The sequence below is a fragment of the Equus asinus genome, chromosome 1 (assembly GCF_041296235.1).
Source record: "Equus asinus isolate D_3611 breed Donkey chromosome 1, EquAss-T2T_v2, whole genome shotgun sequence".
NCBI classification, from domain to species: domain Eukaryota; kingdom Metazoa; phylum Chordata; class Mammalia; order Perissodactyla; family Equidae; genus Equus; species Equus asinus.
In genome coordinates, this window is record NC_091790.1 from 112,712,546 (window position 1) to 112,726,559 (window position 14,014).

General features: G+C 36.5%; 1 protein-coding gene across 3 annotated transcripts in view; it reads left to right on the forward strand.

Annotated features, from left to right (window-relative positions):
• The window catches only part of PTPN12 (protein tyrosine phosphatase non-receptor type 12), an 88,333-nt gene that overhangs the window by 39,358 nt on the left and 34,961 nt on the right, over positions 1–14,014 (forward strand). For all 3 annotated transcript variants that reach the window (XR_011502218.1, XM_044769349.2, XM_044769350.2), the window contains 3 exons: positions 7,037–7,113; positions 8,636–8,731; positions 12,761–12,799. Coding sequence is in view for 2 of the 3 variants with exons in the window: in XM_044769349.2 (XP_044625284.2) it covers positions 7,037–7,113; positions 8,636–8,731; positions 12,761–12,799 (212 nt within the window). In the remaining variant the exon portion in view is untranslated. The remainder of the gene's footprint in view (positions 1–7,036; positions 7,114–8,635; positions 8,732–12,760; positions 12,800–14,014) is intronic.

A 14,014-nucleotide genomic window follows, 5' to 3' on the forward strand; every position in this document is an offset into this window, starting at 1 on the left:
AGGAGGTAGCAATTAACATCCCTTTCAAGGTACACTACAAAGATGATAATTTGTAATTGTGCTTTTTGTTTTTCCTTCTGATAGTAGTTTTTGTTGTTATTATTGTTTAAATTTTTTTCCTTTAAGCATCACAATTACTCTGATACTAACTTACCTTTAAATACTGAGAAATCCAAGTAAGAGTATCTTTTGTGGGCTTCCTGTTCAAAGAAGTTTGGTTAAAATAAAATTGGTTAAAATTATCTAGATAAATAATTCAAAAAATATAATTGAATACATTTTGTAAAATGCTAACAATATTCAACTCTTATCTATCGTCTGCTCACCATAAGAACTTTAATTGATTAATTATGTGTGACAATGAAGCATAAGGTGACCCATGACTGCATGTCCGCTGTTCTCAGCGGTCCAAGTGTGTATCTCTGAGAGTATGCATTCCACTGATAGCATTGTATTCTAGTAATAATATAATTGTATTCTTAAATAGCGTAGTTTTTTGGCAAAACACCTTTAACTCTAAAAGCATGTGTACTTATGTGTGTCCCCATTTTATAAAATAAAAGCTTTCCATCCTACCTGCCATCTCTTAAAGCTGCCAGTAATCTTTCTCCTTCTCCTCAAGTATTTTAAAATATCTCCATTCCATGACCATTTCCTCAACTCTCATCCATCATTTTTTCCCCAGCTTTATTGAGGTATAATTGGCAACATTTCATTCATTCTTAAAGCCTGTTCTCTCTAAAATGTCCTTGATAATGTTCCCAGTGACTTTAATGACCAGATTTGGTAGTCTGTCTTCAGTCCTTATTCCTTTCTGTTAACTGTTTTGGCGCCATTGACCAGACCTGTTTCTGAAATTTTCTTCTCCCATGATATCCCTCTTTCAAATTGCCTTCTCCCTCTCTTGTCTCCTTCCCTCTCTTTCTCACTGTCTTCTTTGCGTAGACTTAACCCTTCGTCTTTCTGTTGGTGTTCAGCTTTGTTCTCAGCTGTGGGAGCTGTGGGTGACTGTGTCAGCAGAACGACCAAGTGGCAGTATAGCATGGTGGGGAAGAGTTCTGACTCTGGAGGTTCACATCCTGGTTCTGCCACTTGGTATCTGTATGACTTTGGACTTGGTTTCCTCACCTGTAAAGCGGAGATTAAAATAATAACACTTTTTAGGATTACTTTGAGCATCAGATAGGCTAATACATGTAAAAGGCTTAGAAATGTACCTAGCACATAGTAACCACTCATTAAGCTTTTGCAAAATACACTCTACTTTCCTTACCAGTCCACCTCAGAATAGTGAATGGTATGGGATTCTGGACAGTTTTTGTTAAGGAAGATAATCTTGAGGTACTCTTACTGTGCTCTGCAATTAATGCATGTACTCTTAAAGAGAGAGTTTCTGCACCTTCTTTTTGTATTACCTGGGAAGTGAAACTTAAACAGCTCCAGATTTCTGTTTTCATATGTTGTATTTCATTCATTCATTTTACAAAAAGCTTTGGGCATGTACTGTGTGCTGGGGATACAGCAGAAAACAAACTGGCAAAAGTCCCTGCCTTTGTGCAGCTTATTCTAGTCGAGGTGGTGGACAATAAATGCAAATAACATATATGGTCTGTCTTAGGGTGATAAGTGTTACTGAGAAGAATATAGTAGGAATGAGGCATGTAGAGAAAGCTGAGAACAGAAGGGGGTTGCTTCATAATTTTAAACAGAGAGAGGGAGGTCAGTGGTGTGCTGTTAAACTGGCCCTCTGAAAAAGGAAAGCCCTGATTTGTATTGTTTGCCAGTTTCTGTAATAAGTGGATTATTTGCCATAATCATCACAACAAAACTCTGAGGTGGGCTTGTTTATGGCTTATTTTTTCATTTTCTTAGTGATGTTTTGTAAAGTGTGCAAGCTTTTAATTTTGATCAAGTCCAGTTTATCAATTTTCTGGATCATGCTTTTGATGTTTCATCTAAGAACTCTGCCTAATCCAGGGTTACCAAGATTTCCCACTATGTTTTCTCATTTTTCTTCTAGAAGTATTATAGTTTTAGCCCTTACCGTAGTTTGAGCTCTTAGATTTAATTCTAGAATCCGTTTTGAGTTAATGTTTTAATATGGTGTGAGGTATGGGTCTGAAATAATCTGTGTGCTTGTGAGATTGTTTTAGCACCATTTGTTGAAAAGGCCATCCTCTCTCCACTGGATTACCTTGGTACCTTTGTTGGAAATCATTTAACCATAAATGTAAGGGTTTGTTTCTGGACTCTTAATTGTATTCCACTGACTTGTTCTGAAGCCAGTACCACACTGTCTTGATTACTGTAACTTTATAGTAAGTTTGAAAAGCAAGAAGTGTAAGTCCTCCAACTCTGTTCTTATCTTTTTTAATTGGTGTGGTTCTCTTGGATCCTTTGCCTGTCTGTATAAATTGTAGGATCAGTTTGTCAATTTTTGTAAAACATCCTCCTGGAATTTTTTTTTCTTCTTCTTTTTTTGTGAGGAAGATTTGCCCTGAGCTGACATCTCTTGCCAATACTCCTCTTTTTTTTTGCTTGAGGAAGATTAGCCCTGAACTAGCATCTGTGTCAGTACTTCCTCTACTTTGTGTGTGGAACCCTTGCACAGCATGGCTGATGAGTGGAGCAGGTCTGCACCTGGGATCTGAACTCACAAACCTGGGCCACCAACAGAGCCTGCGGAACTTCAACCCCTACTGGAATTTTTATAAGGACTGCCTTGACCCTATAGATCAATTTGGGGGAAATTTCTGTCTTTAACCATATTGACTTTTCCAATCTATGAATGTGGAATGTCTCTCTCCATTTATTTAGATCTTCTTTAATTTCTCTCAGTAATGTTATATGGTTTTCAGTGTACAAGTCTTGTATTTCCCTTTTTAAAAAATTCTTTATGCTATTGTGAATGGAATTATTTTATTTTCAAATTCTTTATTACTAGTATATGGGAATAAAATTCATATTTGTATATTTTTTAACTCATTTATTAGTTTAGGAGTTTTTTGTGGATCCTTCAGGTTTTTTTACATACAGAATGTGTCATCTGCCAATAATGATAGTTTTACTACTTCCTTTGCATTCCGAATATCTCTTTTGCCTTATTACTTTGGCTAGAACCTCTGGTATAATGTTGACTTGACGTGGCAAGAGCGGACATCCTTGGCTTTTGATCCATTAGAAGTAATTTCATCACTGTTCAAAGATCAGTTAGGTTTTCCTGGAGCTATCTTGGAAATTTGGTTTATTTTATACTAGAACACCAAGGCCAGTCCCAGAATTAAGAAATTTCTAGGGGCTGGCCCCGTGGCCAAGTGGTTAAGTTTGCGCGCTCTGCTTTGGAGGCCCAGGGTTTCACTGGATCTTGGGTGCAGACATGGCACTGCTTGTCAGACCATGCTGAGGTGGCGTTCCACATAACACAACCAGAAGGACCTACAACTATGTATGGGGGGGGGCTTTGGGGAGAAGAAGGAGAAGGAAAAAAAGATTGGCAACAGATGTTAGCTCAGGTGCCAATCTAAAAAGAAAAAAGGAAGAAAGTTCTAGGTACCCTTGTGTCAAGCGTGACCTGTGCTTTGTTGAGAGGGCTAAAACTGAGCTGGCTAGCCTTTAGAAGTGATGGATCAGGGTACTTTGCCTATTCTAATGTTAAGCATGGAGATCTTTTTATTTTTCAGACCTAGGATTTAGTCAATAGGAGGTTTCTGTTTCCTTGGAGGTGACAATATTTATATTTTTCTTGTTGCCATAGGTTGTTGATGTTTGTTCAAGGGGAGAACACTTGCTTTAACAACCCTGCTGTGTAGCTAATACTGGTTTCCTTTGTGTGGAGTTGGGCTCTTGAAAGGTTGCAGAGGCACTCAGCAAAACCATGGAGAGGAATGATTGTTTCATTTCTTTGATGTTTTAAAATTCTTTCTATTCATATTTATGCTTAATAGGAGCACCAATGAAGACTATTAAAATACACCTAATGCTATCCTATATAAGCAGCATAAGATTGATTTTTAAATTCTCAATAGTGTATACTATGATGATATAGTATAAAGCAGTGACTGCAAAATTTGCCTGTGCTTTAGAGTTTAAAAAAGGCCATTTCTGTGCCCATCTTGAACTTACTGAATCAAACTTACTGCACCATGTGGGACTCACCAATCGTGTATTTTAATTTGCTTTCCCCAACTCCTGGTGGTTGTATGATTAGAGATAGGTGAAATAAGATTGGCAAAATGTTGATAATTATTGAAACTGGGTAATGGATATATGGGATTCATTATACACTTATATTTTTGTGTATGCTATAAAATTTTCTGTCATAGAAAATTTTTTAAAAAATTTCCAGCTGGCATGTAGCAGCCTGGCGCCAGTCTTGACTGTCATTTGGGAGCCACTGTTCTCGTTTGGATCCACAGTCCGTGGAAACAATTACTGAGGATCCAGTGGTGACCCAGCTGTTGTGCAAACCAACAACTGTATAAAGTTTCTGCCTTTGAGATAATTTGAATAGAGGCTAATATGCCACATGAATAAGGGTAATTGATTGGGACCCCTCTTTACTGGCAGACAGGGTGAGAGGAAGCTTACGTATGGTTGCTTAACCACCATTATCTGAACTACTGAATGTTCTGTTCTTGTTAGCAGAAGTTAGCAGAAGTTAGTAGCGTTTTCTTGTATGTTTATTTCCTATCCCAAGTGACTTGAGAAAAGACGTAGATTGGAGTGAAATAATAAACAGAGCGTTGATAAACATGTAAACGTTCTCCTCCCTGGAAACATGCTCAGGAGATAAGTAATGGTAATTGGAGGCTAGCATGTCTTTCTTGCATATCTCTTCCTACAAATTTCTAAAGAAGATTTCACCAAAAATAAATAATAAAATCAGCAGAACTGGGCCTTAGTACTAATTTATAAACTTTAGGTCATTGGCAAATTAATTAATTATTCTTTAGTTGTCATTTAAGAGTTTGCTAAGAAGTTTGTGTCCATTAACATTTCTGTATTTGTCTTTTGTATTTTACTTGTCTTTAATATTCATTGTCCTTGGATTGGAAAGGACTGAAGCATGGTAATGGTATTTTACCTGTTACGTATTATGGTCCTTTCTAATCTAGAGCCCATGAATAGCAGGCAGTCCTACTACTGTAGGATTTCCTAGGCTCAAAGTATCTTCCCCTAAATACTTATTAACTACAAAGGGAAAGACAGTAACTCACAGTGGAGACACCAGCCGACACCATATTAACCAAATGACCAAGGTTACACAAGTAATAGGACATTGATATCATGAACCCCTTGGTGTGTCTTCTCACTGAGAAGAACACATCATCATTCTCTGGAGTTCTTACTGAGAATGCATAACCTCGTTCCAACCATAAGAAAAAAGTCAATCAAAGCAACTTTTATAGATTGGAAGAGACTAAGGAGAAACAATAACTAAATGTAATGTAGGACCCTGGAAAGAGAAAAAAGATATTTTTTTAAAAACTGGTAATATTTGTATACAGTCTGTTGAGTAGTATTGTAACAATGTTAATTTTCTATTTTTGGTAATTGTGCTGTGGTTATATAAGATGTTAACATTAAGGGAAGCTGGGTAAGGGATGTATGAGAATTTTCTATACTATTTTTGCAATTTATTGTAAATCTAAAATTAGTTCTAAGAAAGTTTTTAAAAATCAACACAAGCTGGAAAAACCTATTTGCACTGCTTATCACTCAGGGCTGATTTTTCTCTCTTTACATAGATTTCATATAAATCAGTAGGACAACATAGACATATGGGTAAAATGGACAAAGGATATGAATATATGGTTTATGGTAAAAGAATATGAATAACCAAGAACTATGAAAATGTGCAGTCATTTGCATAATTAAGAAATGCAAGTCTGATTTTTTACTTTTTAGATTGTCACCTATTAAAAAGTATGATGACACTCAGTTTTACTAATAACACTTGTTTTGTGTGAGTTGGTATATACCTTCTAGAAGGCAAGTAGCAATTCCTCTGTTAAGAACTTACTCTGTACCAATGCTGCTAATAGATACACGTACGGCAGTGTTCACTGCAGTCGTGTTTCTAATAGAAAAAATGGCCCATCAGTGATGTAGCTGGTTGAACAATGAAACATCCATATAATAGATTCCATGTAACGTTAAAAAGAGTAAGACAGATGTATATTTGCTTTGGGGGGCATTCTAGCATATATTCTTAACTGAAAAGTAACAAGGTACAGAAAAACGTGTATGGTATCATTGCATTTGTGTAGTTTTTCAAAGTGTATAGATATATGCATAAAAATTACTTTTCAAAGGAAAAAAAGAACCTTGATAGTGTCTTTTGGGAAAGAGAGAACCCTGGAATTCAAGGACAAGGAAAGATTAATTTTCATTTTATATCTTTCTTTAAGTCTAATTTTAAAAATCATGTACATATTACTTTTATTTAGAAAATAAAACTATGTAATTTTACAAAATTAATCAAATTTATGTTTTGGACTTTATTGTAAAGATTGTTTTTTATTCTAAGTGGACATTACCTAATAATAGATATTATTGGCCAAATACAGTATTGAACACTTTTTAGACATCATCCTAATTTATTTATTTCTCACAGTTTACTTAATTTTTATAATTTCTTGCGAAATATGAAAGTTAGATTTTCTAATAAGAATTTTGGCAAATGAACTTGTGTATCAGTAGTTGAATGCTTTTTAAAAACTACAGACTTAAACCCCAGACTCTTATGTAGTAAATCTGGGATGATGCCCAGGAGTCTCCTGTATTTTAGAAGAGTGCCTGAGATTATTCTGATTACGACTGTAACACATGGCTTCACATCATCAGATTTTTGTTTTAAAGACATTTCCTATCAATATGATGTTAGAAATGACCCTGCTGGTACCTAGAGTCAATTTTCATTAATTGTTTTTTAAAGTAATATTTTTAGTTATTTATTTAATTTTACTTGTGGTTCCTTGGAAAACACCTGTTTGCAAACAGGACATAATTTATGAAATCCTTTTTTTTCTTGTAGTTGATCACAGCCGAGTTAAGTTGACTTTAAAGACTCCTTCTCAAGATTCAGACTATATCAATGCAAATTTTATTAAGGTATGTATTAACTTTAAATGGTGTTTCTCTGCCATACTTAATGCCTTCCTACATACTAGTTTTATTAAAAATTTTCAAATTGCCTAAACATGATACCAACAGCAAAAGAAATCAAAGTAAAATCACAGCCCTGACATTTTTATGTGCTTTCCTTCTAGCCTCCTTATTCATCAGTTTTGCTTAGTTTCATGATAGTGTTGATAACGTTTTTTATTTCGTTTCTTCTTTTACGTTAAAGGCTTATAAACACTTTGCCTATTGCTAAATCATCTTCTCAGTTGTCCCTTTGAGTTAATGTACACAAAGCTACGTGATCCCCCCTGTTGTTGAGCCACACAGGTTATTTCCAGTTTTTCTTGATGATAATATTGCAGTGAACATTGTTACTCTTTTGAATAATTTCTTAAGATAAATTACCAGTCTGGGATTCCTGGGTAATACTGATGTAAAGTTAAAGAATATAAACTTAGTTTTAGAACTTTTGGCAGTTGTCACTGTGTTTTATGTGGCAACCCAAATGCAATGTGATGGTCTTGAGCAGATATCTTTTCTGGGGTGCTCTAGTCAAAAGCAGTCAGGTCCTTGCATAGTTATCAATAGAGAAACAGATTCAGACTGCCACTTGATTAAATAAAAGACTGCTTTGTTCCATTAGTTATTCTGTGTTTTCGAACCTTTCTAGTTATATGACAGTATCATTTCAGTTATTTTATATGTGATATTTATACATATTTTAATAAAATGTTTTGTTGACAAATATTAAGGTGGTAATACTTATGTGGTAAAATTAATATTATCTGTCAGCACTGAACAGTCATGGTGTCAAATAAAAGCTCTCTTTTTCAAGAGAGTCAATTTTATTTCAATTGTGATAGAACTGAAAACTAGTAGGTTAAACAAAATACGTAGATGGTTTGCTGTTTCAGATGTTGTTGATGTTTATATTATTTTATAAGGAAATTTGTTAAAAGTTCTAGTTTTTAATTGTACTTAACACTCATTCATTGTATGATTCCATTATGTGCGGGTTCAGTCCACTCTCTTGTTTGGCACATTCTCGGGTCTCTTCTTAGAAACATACATAGTAGGTGCTCAGTAAACTTCAAGTTGAATAAATAATTGAAGGTAACTATGGCAGACTCTAAGAACTGTTAGCTAGTTTTAGTATTGTTTTTAGAGTCAAAGCGTGCTTTTATGTTTCTGCTACAGTTAGCTTTGTCGGCTAGGGATTGGGGCTTCTGTTTCTAATTGCTAATTAAATAATAATTTTAAAATTAGCATAAAATGGTTTAATTACCAATTCTGTGCACCATGTCTAATAAATACACAAAAATAATATTTCACCAAAAGCTGACGTGAATATATTTTGTCATGCTTTTATGTACCATGAAAGAAAAATTATTTGGAAATGCTTTAGGTGAAAACAGCAATATTTCTAATAAAATTTGAAACCTTAACATTTGGGTAAGGAAATATTTTTGGTAATCATAATAAATGTGAAATTTGCTTTTAACCATTTTAGGGTGTTTATGGGCCAAAAGCATACGTGGCAACCCAAGGACCTTTAGCAAATACAGTAATAGATTTTTGGAGGATGATATGGGAGTACAATGTTGTAGTAAGTAATTTACTTTTCATAATCTATTTTGAGAAGTATTACATGTAATGACATAAGATGTTTTACTGAATAAGGAATGAGAAGAGTTTTTAGCCATAAAAGTATGTTAATTATACGTAATGTTTACTAAAAAGACAGAAAATGATGTCTAGGATGTCTTATTAAATTCTCACAAACTAGTTGAAATATTTGAAGAAGAGGGTTTATGATACTTTAAATCCTGTCCTAAGTCAGTAGCTAATAAGACAACTACCAAATAAGATGGGTTGATAGACGTGTAGAGGGTGTGCGTGATTAAACAGGCGTGGTGGAGTGTTAGGTAGAATGTAGACGTGTAGAGGGTGTGCGTGATTAAACAGGCGTGGTGGAGTGTTGGGTAGAATGTAGACGTGTAGAGGGTGTGCGTGATTAAACAGGCGTGGTGGAGTGTTGGGTGGAATGTAGACGTGTAGAGGCTGTGCGTGATTAAACAGGCGTGGTGGAGTGTTGGGTAGAATGTAGACGTGTAGAGGGTGTGCGTGATTAAACAGGCGTGGTGGAGTGTTGGGTAGAATGTAGACGTGTAGAGAGTGTGCGTGATTAAACAGGCGTGGTGGAGTGTTGGGTGGAATGTAGACGTGTAGAGGGTGTGCGTGATTAAACAGGCGTGGTGGAGTGTTGGGTGGAATGTAGACGTGTAGAGGCTGTGCGTGATTAAACAGGCATGGTGGAGTGTTGGGTAGAATGTAGACGTGTAGAGGGTGTGTGTGATTAAACAGGCGTGGTGGAGTGTTGGGTGGAATGTAGACGTGTAGAGGCTGTGCGTGATTAAACAGGCATGGTGGAGTGTTGGGTAGAATGTAGACGTGTAGAGGGTGTGCGTGATTAAACAGGCGTGGTGGAGTGTTGGGTGGAATGTAGACGTGTAGAGAGTGTGCGTGATTAAACAGGCGTGGTGGAGTGTTAGGTAGAATGTAGACGGTGGCTGTACAGTGTTTGCCGTAAACTCATTTCAGCTGTGCTGTATATTTGAAACATTACATATAAAGTGGGGAAGCAAATGTGATAACCTTTATGTTTAAAGACAGTTAAATGCATTCAAGCTTTAGATAATTTATTAAATATATGTAAAATATTTAGTAGTTCTACTTGATTGGTAAATACAGGCATGCCTCGTTTGGTTGCGCTTCACTGATAGTGTTTTTTACAAATTGAAGGTTTTTGGCGGCCTTGCGTTGAGCAAGTCTGATGGCGCCATTTTTCCAATAGCGGTTGCACACTTCGTGTCTCTGTATCACATTTTGGGAATTGTCTCAAGCTTTTCAAACTTACTATTATATTTCTTATGATTATCTGTCATCACTGATCTTCGATGTTACTATTGTAGTGTTTTGGGGCTTCACAAACTGCAGCCGTATGAGACGGCGAACTTAATTGACAAATGTGTGTGTGCTGACTGCTCCACTGACTGGCCGCTCCCCCGCCTCTCTCCCTCTCCTTGGCCCTCCCTGTTCCCTGAGACACAACAAGGTGGAAATTAGGCCAATTAGTAACTCTACTGAGTGTTCAAGTGACAGGAAGAGTCGCACGTCTCAGTTTAAATCAGAAGCTAGAAATGAGTAGGCTTAGTGAGGAAGGCATGTGGAAAACTGAGATAGGCGAAAGCTAGGCCTCTTGGGCCAAACAGTTAGCCAGGTTGTGAATCCAAAGGAAAAGTTCTTGAAGGAAATTAAAAGTGCTACTCCACTGAACACGCGAACGGTAAGAAAACGAAACAGCTTTACTGCCGATATGGAGAAAGTGTTAGTGATCTGGAGAGATCAAACCAGCCACCACATTCCCTTAAGCCAAAGCCTAATCCAGAGCAGGGCCCTCACTCTCTCTTCAATCCTATGAAGGCTGAGAGAGGCGAGGAAGCTGCAGAAGAAAAATCTGAAGCCAGCAGAGGTTGGTTCCTGAGGTTTAAGGACAGAAGCCGTCTCCATAACATGCAAGTGCAAGCTGAAGCAGCAGGTGCTGATGTAGAAGCTGCAGGAAGTTCTCCAGAAGATCTAGCTGAGATAATGCGTGAAGGTGGCTATGCTAAACAATAGATTTTCTTTTCTTTTCTTTCTTTTCTTTTTTTCATTTTTGGTGAGGAAGATTCACCCTGAGCTAACATCTGTGCCAGTCTTTCTCTATTTCGTATGTGGGTTGCTGCCACAACATGGCTGATGAGTTGTATAGATCCATGCCTGGAATCCAAACATGTGAACCCTGGGCCACCAAAACGGAACACATGAATTTAACCACTGTGCCACCAGAGGGTCCCAACAATAGACTTCCAATGGAGACAAAACAGCCTTATGTTGGAAGATGCCATGTAGGACTTTAATAGCTAGAGAGGGGAGCTCAGTACTTGGCTTCAAAGCTTCAAAGGACAGGCTGATTCTCTTGTTAGGGGTTAATACAGCTGATAACTTTACATTGAAGCCACTGCTCATTTACCATTCTGGAAACCCTAGGGCCTGTAAGAATTATGCTAAATGTACTCTACCTGTGCTCTATAAATGGCACAGTAAGGCCTGGGTGCCAGCACATCTCTTTACCACATGGTTTACTGAATATTTTAAGCCCACTGTTGAGACCTACTGCTCAGAAAAAAGGAATCCTTTCAAAATGTTGCTGCTCAATGACAATGTATGTCACCCAAGAGCTCTGGTGGAGATGTGCAATGAGATTAATGTTTTCATGCCTGCTAACACACATCCATTCTGCAGCCCATGGATCAAGGAGTAATTTCAACTTTCAAGTCTTGGTATTTAAGAAATACATTTTGTAGTGCTATATCTGCTGTACATAGTGATTCCTCTGATGGATCTGGGCAAAATAAATTGAAAACCTTCTGGAAAGGATTTACCATTCCAAATGTTATTAAGAAGATCTGTGGTTCATGGGAGGAGATCAAAATATCAACATGAACAGGAGTTTGGAAGAAGCTGATTGCAGCCCTCATGGATGACTTTGAGGGTTCAAGACTTGAGTGGAGGAAGTCACTGTAGATGTAATGGAAACAGCAAGAGAACTAGAATTAGAAGTTGTGACTGAATTCCTGCCATCTCTTGATAAAACTTTAATGGATAAGGAATTGCTTGTTATGGATGAGCAAAGAAAGTAGTTTCCTAAGGTGGGATCTGCTGGTGGTGAAGATGCTGAGAAGATTATTGAAATGACAGCAAAGCAATTAGAATATTATATTAACTTAGTTGACAAAACAGCACAGAGTTTGAGAGGATTGACTCCAATTTTGAAAGAAGTTCTATGTGGGTAAAATGCTGTCATGCAGCATTGCATGCCTCAGAGAACTCCTTTGTGAAAGGAAGAGTCGATCCATGCAGCAAATTTATTGTTGTCTTATTGTCAGAAATTGCCACAGTCACCCCAGCCTTCAGCACCCACCACCCGGGTCAGTCAGCAGCCATCAACATCGAGGCAAGACCCTCCACTAGCAAAAAGATTATGACTCGCTGAAGGCCCAGATAGCATTTTTTCACAATGAAGTATTTAATTAAGGTGTGTACATTTTTTTTAGACAGAATGCTACTGCCAAGTTAATAGACTTAAGCATACTATAAACGTAACTTTTATATGCACTGGGAAACCAAAAAATTCGTGTGGCTCTTTATTGTGATGCTGACTTTATTGCAGTGGTCTGGAACTTGAACCCACAATATTTCCGAGGTGTGCCTGTATCCTAAAAGTGATATTTTAATATAATTTCAGAATTCAACAGTAAATCTATAAGATTCATAAAATTAATTCAAATCAAATATATCACATTAGTTGAAGCCAATTTAATTTGTTTCTGTATAGTTAGCCCTTGTTTGGAAGGCGTGATTTTGATCATTTCTTTAACTCCTACTTTTAATATTAAAACTACTCTTTTTGACAGACCAGGCAACTCTTGCTCAGAGTAAAGACTAATTCTTGAAATTTACATTTTATTAAAAAAGTAAACTTGTGTTTAACTGATAATATTCTTCATCTTATCCCACCCCCACTTCCTTTTAGATCATTGTCATGGCCTGTCGAGAATTTGAAATGGGAAGGGTATGTATACCTCTTAACGCTGAAAGTGATTGTGGAGTATCCTTTTTATCTCTTCATTTCTAGAGAAATATATCCCTGATCTTTTATTATATCCTGAGCCCAAATAGTTAAAAGTAGACACTTTTTCTTTTTTTGTTCTGCTGTTGCTTTTATTTGATAAAAAGAACAAAATAATCTCTCAAGCACATAAGCTTTTTTTTAACATTTCGTAAGTACGTTTTATGATACGCTTAAAATAATACATTTTGTGTTGTTACTTAGCAGTCTTCAAATATTTAATGATGGTGTAAGTAGAACAGCCTTTATGGACTGAACTATAGAGGTATTTTAAAAATAGGAATAAAAATTGAGTGATGAAAATGAGTTAAATATAATAATTCTGCTTAGTTATCATTGATTTATAGTTTGAATATTGATTCCTCTGTCTGCGAACACCACTGCATTTTTTGTTTGTTTATACTGTCTTCAAAGCAAAGGGAAGAAAATTCCTTAATCTGAAGTTTTTGACGTTGGTATTTTTATGCTCTGTACAACTGAGACTAGTTTCAAAACCTTTGTGATCTCCAGCAGCATCAGTTCCTAAGTCTTCATTGTTGGAGGTGATGATAGACTTACAGAGACTAGGTATTACATAAAAGTTAGGTGTGGCTTTCTGTAAATGTGATACACAAACTTACAAAGCAAATTATGTGGTGATTTGAAGTTCCTTTATACTAAGGTGATTCATTAGGTAAAGTAAAAATCATTTTTAAAGTTGTAAAATCATTTTAAGTTATAAAAATTCTTATTAAAGTTTTTTTCAGTAAAGGATACATTGCATAAAAGCAAGATATTACATCTTTCAGTTATGTGAGATATTATAGTAGATAAATTATTGGAAAACCTTATTTTAACTAATTTTTGTCATTCCTCCCACTCACGTTCTTTGCCAGTGCTCGAAGTGTTAAGTAACCTTGGGCAGAGAGTGAACACTCTAAGGTTAGACAATACACGCACTGAGAAGTCGTTCAGTGGCTGTCGGTTTCAGTATTGACAGTATAGAGTCCCTCCTCATCCGTGGTTTTGCTTTTCATGGTTTCAGTTACCTGCAGCAACCATGGTCTGAAAATATTAAATGGGAAATTCCAGAAATAATGCATAAGTTTTAAGTTGGACACAGGTCAGAGCAGCATGGTGGAATCTCTGCTCTCCCGCCCTGTCCCACGTGGGACGTGA